The sequence below is a fragment of the Mesoplodon densirostris genome, chromosome 15 (genome assembly GCF_025265405.1).
Source record: "Mesoplodon densirostris isolate mMesDen1 chromosome 15, mMesDen1 primary haplotype, whole genome shotgun sequence".
Lineage (NCBI taxonomy): Eukaryota > Metazoa > Chordata > Mammalia > Artiodactyla > Ziphiidae > Mesoplodon > Mesoplodon densirostris.
The window spans coordinates 33943403-33957849 of NC_082675.1; the positions used below are offsets into that span (position 1 = coordinate 33943403).

The window sequence follows — 14447 nt, forward strand, 5'->3', positions numbered from 1 at the left end:
CAGGAAAAATCAGAATAATCTGAGTGTGTAGTACTTTACTTCTTGCTTGAATAGAATGGTTTTAAGTTTTCCTGTCAATGAAAGAACGTTACAGCTGTTTGTTCGGGCAAAAGGCTGTACCTACTTTAAAAGCCATTTGTCTTCTGGATTCAGTTTGCCTAATCATTTCAGTTTTTCTGTGATTGCTATTTACTGCCATTTGATAATGCAATTCGTGCTTTAAAAATAAATGATAATGACAAAACTCAAAGAAATCACCATCTGAGATTCAGGAGTCAGCAGAGACTAACATTCTCTCGAGGTTAAATGAGCTCTTGGGACGGCGGCAGTGAGGGGACCTCGTGGTGACCCGAGGGGACGAGTCTGGTCTGGTTGTAGAACGAGGCCTGGGCCTCGCTTCTTTACAGGGCTGAGCAGGCTTCTCCCACCCCCACTCCCAGGTGTGGGAACTGCTCGGCCGAGAGGATTAATGCTGGCTTTTCAGGATTGCGAGCTCAGGAGCATTAAACCAGGATGCCCCCGATAGAGACAGCAAGGTCCAAAAGCAATCCCAACCTTGGACGTGTAGACCTGCTGGTACCCCAGGTGGTCCACACGGGCTATTGCACATGTCCGACAAGGCTGGAGAACATGTAAGTAGAATCAAAAAGTTAGATGATTACAAAGGCTTTTTCCCCCCAGCTACTGGATTTTAAATACTAATCCAAAATATGATATGCTTTCAATGAAGGCCAGACTGACCCTAAGTATCACTGAAAGTGTCATCACCTGTCCTATTTTTTGCTATTTATTTGTTTTCATTATAGGTCTTTCATAGGTTTTACAATTATTTTAATTTAAAACCTCTATTTTAACTAGAGAAATGATATAATTACATTTTTTAGTTATGTGAGTAGTTTACATAATAACCCTGAAATCCTTCCTCTGTGTGACTACTCACAGCCTTGTCCTGTTAGTAAGAGGAAACAGTTGATGGACGCTGGTTCACTTAAGACTTACTTGTTTAAACCACTGACTGTTATTATATGGTTTGGATCATCAGTGCCTTATAGGACTGAAAAGTGGCCACTCTACAAATTCATACTCATTAAATGTATATTATTAAAAGTTGTGTTTTCACCGTCAACATTTGCATTGCCCACAGTGCTTTATTTGACCAAATGAGTTATAAATCACAATTTGGGTTTTGTTTGATTTTTTTTTTTTTTTTTGAGAATTGTCTGGGAAAGGAGAAATAAGTACTTCCTCTCCCAGGAAGAATTTCACAGAGTCCCGCGTCATTCTGAATTAGGCCCTGTGGTTCTTTTACAAGATTCAGGTTTAAGTCTGTGTCTCTTTCAAGCATCCCTCTTCCCAAGGGCTTCCTTTTCTGCATTCGTTTTGCACACATTGGCTTAGTGACCTGAATCCTTAGCAGATGAACAGCAGGAAATGTTGTCTGACCGCTCGCTGCCCACATCTCATATGTGTGATGTGAAACTCTTTGTGAAAAAGCGAGCCGGGGGCCTCCCTGGTGGCGCAAGTGGTTGAGAGTCCGCCTGCCGATGCAGGGGATACGGGTTCGTGCCCCGGTCTGGGAGGATCCCATATGCCGCGGAGCGGCTGGGCCCGTGAGCCATGGCCGCTGAGCCTGCGCGTCCGGAGCCTGCGCGTCCGGAGCCTGTGCTCCGCAACGGGGGAGGCCACAACAGTGAGAGGCCCGCATACCGCAAAAAAAAAAAAAAAAAAAAAAAGCGAGCCCGATGTTTTTGCCAGGAAGCAGCACGCTTCACTGAAAAGCTATCATCTACCACGGTACATGGCTCTGAGCACAAAAGTCTGATTTCAAACAGAGGCTGAAATGACAACAAATGAAGACAGAAACAGATTGTGGCTGAAAGAAAAAGGCATCTTTCTGAAAAAGGTGGAGGGGCTTCATGTGCACAAATGGACTCTTGCCGTGTATGTGCTAAAAGTATTTTTTCAGAGAATCTCTGTCAAACCTAGGTCGACTCTACTGCATTTGAACTCTACCTTCTTGTTTTGGTTGTGCTGCACGCCATGTCTATGATAATATGTAACTATCATGTTTTGGCCAAGGTTGTACCAAAATGTGCCAGTATACCCAGTGCCTGTTGAAAACCATTTTGTATGTGTTTGCAAAGGATAATTGAATGTACCCTTGGTTTACTGATAATAATACTATTTTCAACCGTTTCTCCCTTTTACCTGTACAGTGAGATTTGTTTGTCACAAGAGACATGGGATGATTTCACTGCAGATGAAATAGGCATCAGTGGTATGTCAATCTCTATACCAAGTTTCAGCATTAGAAAACCTAAATTTATTGGGCTTCTTATGAAAGGAGCCTACTAATAATCACCAGCATTTATTGGTTATCGTTTCCCATGGGCTAGGCAATACGTATGCTTTCCTGTGTTTGATTTAACGCAACAATCCTATGAGTAAGGACCAATATTATTTCCATTTTTTAATGAAGGCAGTGAAGTTCAGAAAGGTTCAGTGACCGTCTCACCTCACAGCCAGCTAGTTGTAGAGCCAGGGTCCAGCACTGGGACTGTCTGATATGCCTCACTTAGAATAGAATGGTGGGAAAACCGACTTGAATTGGATAGGAGTAATATCTTTAAAATTACATTTTGAAGATATTTAAATAATGCTAGATGAATTCTAAGTTTCTAGACAGTTGAGGCATGGAAATAAATCACTGTTGTGGGGCTTCCCTGGTGGCGCAGTGGTTGAGAGTCCACCTGCCGATGCAGGGGACAACGGGTTCGTGCCCCGGTCTGGGAAGATCCCACATGCTGCGGAGCGGCTGGGCCCGTGAGCCATGGCCATTGAGCCTGCGCATCCGGAGCCTGTGCCCCGCAACGGGAGAGGCCACAACAGTGAGAGGCCCGCGTACCAAAAAAAAAAAAAAAAAATCACTGTTGTGTTTTAAAACTTAGCAAGACCAGAAAGTGGTCCCAGGTTCATATTTTAACAGGCCACTTCAGATCTTTATTGCTAACTGAACTGAGTTTAAGAAAGTGGCAGGATAATCATTGATTGACTTATTAATAATGTGAAAACTATTGTGGTTTTCTAAAAAGCTGATGGCTTGTGAATTTAAAGAAAGAGCTAGCAAGATATGTAACATCTAGGCAGAAAAAAATCATCTCTGCTTCTCACCTTAGCCCTCTGAATTCACTGCCTGGGTCACACTTGGGATTTAGTACATAGACTAGGTCCTGCCCCTCTGGGCATGGATCCTGGCAGTAGTGATGGGGATAATGGACTTCCTACTGTGCTTATTAAACTTGGCATTGAAAGTACACTTGAGACAGAAAGCCCCAAATGGAAGTAGATGCACACAGGGCAGCTGGGGCCATATACTGCTTCTTAGACCTCCCCGGCCTCAGATCTCTCTCCAGTGTTTATGGACTGTTGTCACAGACCAGACACCATCATCATCTTTTATTCCTCTTGGTATTTTCTAAGTGTAGATTTTTTTTTTTTAAACCACCTAAATTTCAGGGCAGACTGTGTTAGAACGTTTTTCTATCTGACAGAGCAAAAAGAAAACCCAGGAAAAAATGACCTACATGGAGTCCAGGTGTCCGATTTAGACTCAAGCTTAGGCTTAGTTAGTTTGCTGAGCTCTCCACATGCTCCTATAACACCAGGCAAATTGTGTTGCCATCATTTAGAAATGAAGAGAATTCCAGTTGACCTTTAGAAGTGAGGAGAATGGAAAAGCATTCAGTGTGGAAATATGCAATTAGGGAAGGAAGCATGAAAAAAAATGATGGCATTTTTCATCGAGATTAATCGAAGATAATGTGAGGAGAAATTCCTCCTTCAGATTCATGCCCGGAGCGCTTATTGGGTGCATATGTTGAATGTCTTCTGTGTTTAGGACACTCTGTCGGGGGCATTAAAAAGGTTGCACACGGCTTCCCTGGTGGCGCAGTGGTTGAGAATCTGCCTGCTGATGCAGGGGATACGGGTTCGTGCCCCGGTCCGGGAAGATCGCACATTGCCGCGGAGCGCCTGGGCCCGTGAGCCATGGCCACTGAGCCTGCGCGTCTGGAGCCTGTGCTCCTGTTGCACAGTTTCCTGTCCTCAGGGAGCAGAAATACAAGTTCACAAAGTACAACAATACTCGGAAATGTATAATTTCAGAAGAAAATCAGCAGCCCAGTTGAAGAAGATACACAATGGAAAGAATAAAGTGCTTACAGGCTGGCGCTCCCTCAAATTTCAAAGCAGCTGAAATAAGGGTACGGAGGTGTCAGTTTCCCTGAACGGTCTCAATATTATATGTTTCCTTGTATTAACGCACGTGGTATAAGCCTAAGCCAATGTAACAGAGGCTTTTTTTTCAGTGACGGTTTAAAGAAATGCGCACATAGATCCCGCGGAGCTTCAAGGATATATCCACACGCCCGGGTGCTGATGGCTTTGGTTCCCCCGCACCTCCACATCCCTCCCCCCGCCCAAGAAGTAGGGACCGTTGATTAGCTCCAGTTCTCAGGCAGAACCATGTGCTCTGCCTCAGTGTCTTTGTGATTGTGCAGCTTCAGATCAATAAGAACTGCAGCCCGTCTTCTAAGGCAAGAAGATTATACTTGACTTTACAGATTTCTCTAATTTCAGTGTTTAGCCTTTCCCCAGGCTGATTCATAGCTTTGTGAGACTGAAAGGAAAGACTAGATTCTGTTGAAGTCTTGCGCTGAGGTTTAGTACAATTTGCTTGTGCGCTCATGACTTGAGCACAGATCAAGACAGGATTTCCAGGGTCTTGAGCATCAAGGCAGCGCTCATTTCGGAGGATGCGTCCACAGGTGTTGTGCCGTCTCCTGGTCAGCTGTCAATCAAGAGCAGCTCCTCCCTCCATCCTCCCCTGGGTTCAGTGCCCAGTGTTTGTTACTCTCCATCACCTCCCTAACCTGCCAGGGAAGATGTGAATGCTTTTGCTCATTCACAAAAGAGGAAATCAAGACATTTGTTAACCTACCTGGGTCATATTTTAGTAAGGTATCAGGTTCTTGAGTTAAAGTCTGTATGTTTTAGCTCTACCAAGGGAGAGCTAAAAAAAAAAATTCAAACTCGAAAACATTTCTATTTTGTGTATTTCGTTCATAGCTTTAAATGCAGGTTCATTGTTTGGCTGGTTTATTGGTTGGTTTTACAGTTTGGTGGTTTATCATTGCTCATTTGTATCATTTTATTTCAGCATGTAGCTCATTCTTCATTTCTTGAGAACTTAACGTTTCTTAAGAAAATTTGTTGGAAAGGGTGTCTTAAGATTTTAAGACTGTGTGTGTGTGTAAATAAAGTTTATGATAATGCAGCTATCAGTGTTGGTACAAGAAGGCTTGAAAGAAACTGGTGTGGATCTAAATCTGAAGAAGTTACACATTTCCTCAAAAAAAAAAAAAAAAAAGAAAAATTGCTGTAGAGTTCTCCATTTAAGAATTTTTAAGTTGTAAACTTAAGTGTACCTTTCAACCATGCCTGCAAATGAGATCTTGAAAACATACAAAGGCCTTGTGCCCACCTTCAGAAATTCTGATTTATTTGACCTGAGGTGGGTTCCTGGGTATTGGCATATTTTAAATGCTCCCAGGATCCACGGTTGAAAAACCACTAGTTTAAAATATTGCTTTGGCAACACTGGTTATGATATGCTAGTGAGAAAAATTTTAAGTTTCATCACGTTACCTTTTTATTCTCTTAATGGTATTTGACCAAAATGAGGCTCCATAAAAAATAAATATAGGAGGCACATGTCTCTCTGTGCACTCAGGATATAAGGCGAGTGCAGAGAGAGACAGCTGTGATATAAGGCAGAATATGGAAAGTGCCCTCTTGGTACCATAAAGTGCTCTAATGTCCAAAGGTGAGAGAAATCACATTTGGCTGGGAGGACAGGAAATGCTGTAAAGAAGTGGCACTGGAGAAGCATTGTGAAGGATGAGAGTTGACAGGCAAAATGTAAGGCAGTTGGGCTTCCCTAGTGGCGCAGTGGTTGAGAGTCCGCCTGCCGATGCAGGGGACACGGGTTCGTGCCCCGGTCCGGGAAGATCCCACATGCCGTGGAACAGCTGGGCCCGTGAGTCGTGGCCGCTGAGCCTGCGCGTCTGGAGCCTGTGCTCCGCAACGGAAGGAGCCACAGCAGTGAGAGGCCCGTTTACCGCAAAAAAAAAAAAAAAAAAAAAAGTAAGGCAGAACACTTGGGGACATTTAGAGCATCAATATGGGTAACACCTGTGATGGACTGAAACATGTCAAGCCTGATTTAGCCCATGAGTTCATAGTGATAATATAAAACAAAAATCCTAATTGGTGACTTCTGGATGGTGCTAGAAAGCCAACTCATTATCTTGAAATTAGATAAAGGAAAAGATGTGAGCATTGATCCTGGCTTCCATCATCAGACTATGTCACTGGATAAATAATTCTGACAAAGAGAAATGTCTCTTCATAAACATACTCCAACTAATAAATGGGGGACCAAGGTTCGGATTTGAATATCCCCATCTTGCCACCTCAAATTAATGCGTCTAGGGCCGCGATCATTAGTGACTGCTAATATCACAAAAAGGCAAGAGTTAACTTTATGCCTCCTGGTGAAATTGCACAGCATCATTTATGGAAACCAGTCGAACAAGAATCTGGTCAAGCTTCTAGATTTCACTATCAGTTTACAGGAAATACAGAAGACAAAAGAACATGTTAAATTACACCATGGAGATGCACACAGCAAGTCTAGACTGAGCAAACTCTACAGACAAATGACCTGGTCTCCTAGACAAGTTAATTTCAAGGGGAAAACCAACATAAATGGAGAACTTGCAGATTAAGAGAGACCAGAGAGATATGTCAGCCGATTGCAGTGTATGGGCTAATCAAAGAAAATGAAAAAGAAAAAAAAAAATCTTTGAAATAATTGGGGAAATTAAAGTACTGACTAGATATTTGGTGATATTATGAACTGATTGCTACTTTTGTTTAGATGTGATGAAGTTATTGAGATTACATTTCTTAAAAGAGCAGAGTTACATACTAAGATAAATAGAGACAAAATTATTTGCTGAGATGCTTCAGAATATCCAGGGGGAGGATGAGTGGAGCAGAACTACAGATGAACCAAAGTTGTGGTCTTCAGAGGCATTTGTTAAAACTGGGTGATGAGTATGCAGGCTTTCATGATGCTGTTCTCTCTACTTTGGGAAATGTTTGAAATTCTCCCATCCTAAAACATTCTGAAATTAATTTTTTTAAGTTTTTAGACAAATAAAAGTTCAAATAAAAAATTTAATGTCAACTTTCAGGTGATGCTGGTTGATAAGACCTTGAGAACCAGTGTTTTACAAACATTGTAAAAATCATGAATTATCTTGGACTTGCAGGAAGTTTCATTAATGCTGCAGGAAAGCTTATTTCATCTGCTGTGTTTGAGTGGTGATGATGGACGTATCTTATCTTCTCTATTAGAAACAGAAACCCAATTTTAAGTGGAAAAAGAGGGTAGAGAGAGGGCAGTCCACTATTGGTTTGTTACTCCAGGAAAGCAAAATCCACTTTCCTTAATATCCAGGTGTTCAAAGTCAATGGTTATGTAGACTGCGAATGCATCTGAGTCAGAGACATGACTTAACAACTCACAGGAAACAGCAAATGAGACTAAAAGCTGTTCATCGTCCCCAGTTAAGTAAATTACCCATTGATTTTAGAATACCTCTGTCCAAAAAATGTTTTTTAAGCTACTGAATTCTTTTTTTTTAACATCTTTATTGGAGTATAATTGCTTTACAATGGTGTGTTAGTTTCTGCTTTATGACAAAGTGAATCAGTTATACATATACATATGTTCCCATATCTCTTCCCTCTTTGCATCTCCCTCCCTCCCACCCTCCCTATCCCACCCCTCTAAGTGGTCACAAAGCACCGAGCTGATCTCCCTGTGCTATGCGACTGCTTCCCACTAGCTTCTACTGAATTCTTGACTCATTATAGCTGTTATAAACATATCCAATGAAAGTAAGGTGCCTAGATTTGATCACTTAATGAACATCCTATCTTTGGGAACCGAATATTTAACATAAATTCTCTAAAAGGTCCAGTGACGGTTGAGCTTTAGTCATATTTTAGATGTTACTACCTAAAGATGCACACAGTGTCAACATGTAGAAATAATTGACTTAAAAAGTTAAATAACACACTAGAAAAAAATTATCTGAGTAAGAAGAATCAAGAATTTGGGGGAGTTGGGAGTAATTGCAGAGGGGATCCTGTCCGGGGCTGCAAAATAGTCCCATTTTGTGTCCTGTGCCAACTCCATCCATTGCCAGGGTCTTTCTCATCACGTGTGTGGAAGGGCTGTGAAGCCGCATTTGGGCTGCACGGGGGAGCGAGCTGTGATCATTAGTGATGTTGGCCATGAGCACAGGTGCCCAGTTACAGCCTCAAGCCCGTGATCACCTGGCTCCATGGAGGCATATATCCTCACTCAATGATGAGAAGGTGAAGGCCCACATAACGTGAGAGACCTTTCCAGAGTCATCCAGCTGGCTGGCGGCTGTGGTGATGTTTGGCAGATAGGAATTTCATTGTTTACATATAACCATCTATAGCAGATTCTAGACAATCCATCTTAGTTCTTAGGGCCAAAACAAACAAACAGAAACAAACTCAAAAACCCTTCAGAGTGAAGAATGGACCACTATGTTATTGTCTTAAGGACTGTTTATAGTGTTCAAATATGTTTAAAATAGTAAGAAAAAATCTGGTGTGTTCAAGAGAGAGCTGTGGTTCATTAATAGCAATCAAATGGTGCGAAGCCAGAAAATTAAGAACCAGTTAGTACAGTGGTCTGTGCTTGAGCTAATCATTCCACCTGTTAGACAGAAGGAAGAAGACGGCAGCCAGAAGACAGCTAATAAAACAATGCCCAAGGCCACCTGCCGCGTGGCCAGAATAATCCCTCCATTGAGGGCCTGGCTGTGGTCTGCTGGCCCAGAGGATGTAGAAGGCTTTGTAGAGGAAGGTTTATTGTATTTGTTTTGTTTTGTTTTTACTCATTGAGAAAGTACTTGACCAGACACTGGTGTATATTTTGTGTGTGTGTGTGTGTGTGTGTGTGTGTTGTGTTGTGTTCTAGTTAAAGCAGTTAGACAGTAAGCAGATAATTGATATCTGAAGAAAGAGCAGGGCATATTAATACTAAGGTTGCTTATTGGTACCACAAGGAGCTGTATATGTGCTCCTACCACAAAAATGCCTAGTGAGTTCTATGTTACATATTCTGCCAGTTATCAATCACGTAGGCTGATAATATCAATAGCTGACGTTTGTGGGACGCTTGACATGTGTTATCACTGGACCAAGTTGGAATACTTTGTTTCATTTTAATGTCAACCATTACAAAGAAGTAAGTAGATGGTATCATACCCGTTTTACAGAGGGAAAGCTTCGAGGTCAGCACAGCTGCAAGGGACTTAAGGAAGACTCAAAGCCAGGTTTACCTGTTAAAGCCACCGTCATAGACAGCTCTAAGACTGCCTCTCCCATGTAACTCCTCTGAACCTCTGTGTTCTTATCTCTAAACTGGACACCATACCAATGGAAGCATCAGAAGAACCAGTTTTTTTTTCGGTGCAAACTTTATAATTTGTTAAGCATTATTCAGAAGCAATATGCTGTTATTTCCAAATAAAGGATTTAAACCAGCAAGCAGCATTTCATTGTCATATCATTTATTTATATCCATTGAACAATGTTACACAGTTTAGCTAACATGTAATTTATTTTCATACATTATTAAACTTTTTTCAAATACAACATTGATTATTCAGCTGGTTACAATTCAGGCTTCACTTTTCTATCCTACATTTATCTTTTCTCCTAAATAGTCATGCTTGAGGGGGCTAAGTAATTTCCAATATATTTGCAGTTGCACAGTAATACATACCACTTACACATCTTCTGGATACTTAACTCTTTGGTATGCCCATTGTTTATCAATTTTCTTATTTTTCTCTTACTACATTAAATCTTAAAGACAAATACGCTTAGGGTATGAGATGTGAAATGTTGGTACTGCACAAACAAAATGTAGTTTAGCTTAATTGCTTCCAGTTAATCCATCTCAGACTCCAAGGCCAAGTTTAAAAGACCTTTGATGAGAATATGATACTGTATATCACCATAAATTAAGCTGATGGATTTTTTTCCCCAAATGACTGCCTTTTTTTCTTTCTCCAATTGACTGCTTTATGGCCAAAAATACAGCACATATATCTACATCTCACATTTATAAATGATCATTTAAATCTTTAAACTTAATGAACATGTTTGTTATGTTTAATAGAAAGGATTTTCTCTAAAAAAAACAAATTAAGAGAAAGTTGAACTCTGTGATACAAAATTGAAATTTGTGGCTGTAAACAAAAACTAATAAAGTTTAATGGGCTTTAGAAAGTGATCCATAGCTAGAATTTCTAAGTAAGGACTGGGATAGAAAGTTTGAAGGGGACTTCTGCATAAGACAAGGAATGGGGTTAATTCTTCTCAGGCTCAGAACCTGATTACCTGGGGGAGTGAGCGTGGGTATTCTGAAACACAGCTGTGGTTGGCCCTTTAATGCTCTCACCGTCAGGATTTTTGTGTTTCACAATATATTTGAGGCTTCCGAGCACCACTTCATTTCCCCAACTACTTCCTTTTCGAAATCATCCGCAGGTCGCCTGTACTTACGCACTGACAGGAGTTATTTTTTTATTTATTTGTTTGTTCTGTAGGAGTAGCCTCTTGTAGGATTAGGTCCACTTTATTGAGCCTTTTTTCTAGTTAAAAAGGAGATGGTAGGGCTTCCCTGGTGGCGCAGTGGTTGAGAGTCCGCCTGCCGATGCAGGGGACACGGGTTCGTGCCCTGGTCCGGGAAGATTCCACATGCCGCGCAGCGGCTGGGCCCGTGAGCCATGGCCGCTGAGCCTGCACATCCGGAGCCTGTGCTCTGCAACGGGAGAGGCCACAATAGTGAGAGGCCCGCGTACCACACACACACACACAAAAGAGAGATGGTAAAGTGATCAAACCTGCTTGTTATTTACTGAACAGTTACAACAAGCAGTATTTTAAATTTTACCCATTTTTGTTCGTGACAATTGAGAGAACTTTTTTGGTGTGTGTTGACTTGTTTTTCTGTTTTGTTCTCCATAGAAACGCTCCAGAGGCCAAGTGCTGTTTGATAAAGTATGTGAACATCTGAATTTGCTAGAAAAAGACTATTTTGGGCTTACATATCAAGATGCTGAAAACCAGAAGGTGAGTCGTTGAAAGCAATACAAAGTATTACGGCTTCAGCTGCGCTTCACTGCAAGAAAGTGAACTGAAGCTGAATTGGTAAATCGTTTTCTCCACCTCCCCTCATACTCCCACACCCTCACATTTATTATCCAAGGCCCTAAATGCTGTTAATCACCTTATTTCTTCATGAAGGAAATTATTGACAGCTTCCTTTAATATTGAGTCTTTTGGAAACAGTCAGTCGGTGTTTCTGCTTTTCATGCTTGAGTTCTTTATGGTTCTAGAAAAGCATTTTATATGGTGCTTTGGGGGGATGATATATTTCCATGGACTTGAGCCAATGAGAATCACATACATTGATAATTATACAGAAAACATGTTCACTGGATGCCATCTTATTAATTCATCTTATTACACTTTCATATTCTTGCTGAATCACAATATAAGATGAATCATGTACAGACCTCATGTACAGGGCAAGCAGTTAATGTATTCAGTCCACGTTTAATGTTACATGTAAAACCTCTGTAGACTCTTAGACCTGCTGGAGTCTCTTCAGGCCTTTATCTCACTTATCCCCCCAACTGCCTGAAAGATAAGGAGGAAGAAATTGTTTACTTAACGCTGGAAACTGAGCCACAGCAATTGTGCTCATTAAACGTCACTTGTTCAGTTGTCGTTCGTTAGTGAATCAGACCTTTATCTTTACTGAATTCCGTGGATGATGTCTAACTTCATTATTAAACACCTGAGTGTTCTGATGAGGAAAATCGTAAGTGTCAAACAGGTGTTCGTTTGTTAGGAAAGCATTCTAAGAAGGTGCCTTAAAATCTATAATCACAGAAGTCACTGCGTGGGACTGAACGGCTAGGACATCAGTGGTCAAGTTACATGCAGAGTCAGCTCTCTGTGTTCTTGGGTTCTGCATCTGCAGATTCAACCAACAGCAGATCAAAAATATTTTTTTTAATTCCAGAAAGTTCCAAAAAGCAAAATTCGAATTTGCCAGTGCACCAGCAAGTATTTACATAGCATGTCCATTGAATTAGGTTTTATAAATAATCTAGAAATGATTTCAAGTATATGGGGGCATTGCATAGGTTATATACAAATACTGTGCCATTTTATATAAGCATCCTCAGATTTTGGTGTTACCTGGGGTCCTGGAGCCAATCCCCTGTGGTTACCAAAGGATGACTGTATCTTTATCTCATGCTTGTAACTTGTTTGAACATAGAATCCACCATTTTTTCTCCTCTGTTTTCTGTGCTGGCTTGAATCCCTGAAGGCACTTGTTGTAAAAGAAAAGAACTTTGTCAAGCCTGAATTGTGTGCACACACATCTCCTCATTAGACCAGAGCCTGGGCCCTCGCAGGACTAGCGAAGGGGCACCAGATGTAGGGGAAGGACCCAGCTGGGGGAACCTTCCGGCAGCCACTCCTTCTCCAATACGTTTAGTTCATCTCTACCCAGTCAACACTAGGTCATCTCCATTCTTCTCTGATTCATATTCAGACTCTCACTTCTTTTTCAGAATTGGTTGGACCCTTCCAAGGAAATTAAAAAACAGATTCGAAGTAAGTTCTTTTGGATTATTATGTATAGAAATAGGAAGATTTTCGAAGAGTGGGGTTATCTGAAATGGTAGCTCATACCCACATGGCTGGTGTGAATACGGTATTTTGAAAGACAGATTAAGATCTCAAATTTTATCTTTGGCAGGTTGGTCTAGCTCAGATACCCATTATTAATTATTGCGACCTGGGAATAAAATGACATGACACTTGACCTATTCCCTTACCTGTTCAGAGATGTGAGATATGATTTAATCAAGTGATTCCCCCATTGACAATCATCTAAAAGTTTCAGACTTAATTATTAATGTTGTATTAAGCCTAACTGCCACCGAAGTATGCAAGGCAAGCAATCAAGCTAAAAGTAATAGTCATTTAATAGCTTAGAAATGGAGTAACAAGTCAGACTGAAGTTTACTGTCTGATGACATCTTCTTTTCTTAGCCCTAAAGGCAATTTAAGAAATGGACATTTCCTAGCGCACAAAACAACTACATGAGCCACTCAGAAAATTTAAATACAGGTAGCAAATAAGTATTAGAAAAGGTGCTAAGTCTTAGTAATAATTAAATGCAAATTAAAATGAGACATTTTTCACCTATTCAGATTAGCAAAGATTTTAAAAGTTTAATAATGCCCTACACTGGCAATTTTGTACATAATTGGTAGAAATATAACCCTTTAAGAAGGCACTTTGTGTCAGTATTTATTAAAATTTAAAATGTGCTTATTCTTTGACCCCTGATTTTACTTGTAGAAATGTATCCAGTGTCTGCTTAAGAGAGGAGTGTGTACATATGTGTTGTACATGTAGGAAAGTTCATTATCATACCATTGGCAATAGAAGACTCAAAGCAACTTAAATATCCATTTATAAAGAAATGATTAAATTGATCATGAAATAGCCATACCTTGAAATACTAGGTAGCCGTTAAATAGAATGAGGTAGAATAAATACGTTTTAGCTCTCATTAGTGAGACCTTAGAGAAATAATTCATATTTGTTTAAAATGAGTTATGCATATATGGGTATGTGGAAATACCTATACCTCCAGAAGTGGCACTGCAGGGTAGGGGGTTAAGAAAGAGGAATTTTTTCATTTTTATTTTTAAGTCTTTTCTGTAGGTGTTGCTTTTTACTATGGATAAATGGTAAAACATGGATATACTTTATAATTTCAACTAACTAGTTAATTTTTTTTCAAGCAATTCATTTTTTATCAATAAAATCTAGTTTAATTTTCCAGAACAACCGATTCTATTTGAAGATTAAATTTAAGACCAATTTATTAATAGGAACAGCATTCCCATCAAAGTTACTATTAAAAGAGAAAGCAAATCTTTCCAGTGCCTTTGAATGTTCTGAGGTCTCAAAATACCCTACATGCTAATAAAAAGTAATTAGTAGCGAGCAGTTTGAAATGACTTAATACTAGATAACACCTCAAAAGAAGCAAAAAATTCACTATGCTTCTAGATATGAGAGAGTCTGATGATTCTTTGTACAACGAAAACATCTTTACCATACTTTTGAGAGGAATTTGGTGTGGTCTCTAATCAGAAACTTGGTAGTGAAG

At 40.3% G+C, this 14447-nt stretch overlaps 1 protein-coding gene across 5 annotated transcripts in view; it reads left to right on the plus strand.

Moving 5' to 3' along the window:
• EPB41L3 (erythrocyte membrane protein band 4.1 like 3) overlaps positions 1-14447 on the plus strand; it is a 141114-nt gene that overhangs the window by 77250 nt on the left and 49417 nt on the right. For all 5 annotated transcript variants that reach the window (XM_060118985.1, XM_060118981.1, XM_060118983.1 and 2 more), the window contains exons 4-5: positions 11209-11313; positions 12831-12873. In XM_060118985.1, coding sequence (XP_059974968.1) covers positions 11209-11313; positions 12831-12873 — 148 coding nt within the window. The remainder of the gene's footprint in view (positions 1-11208; positions 11314-12830; positions 12874-14447) is intronic.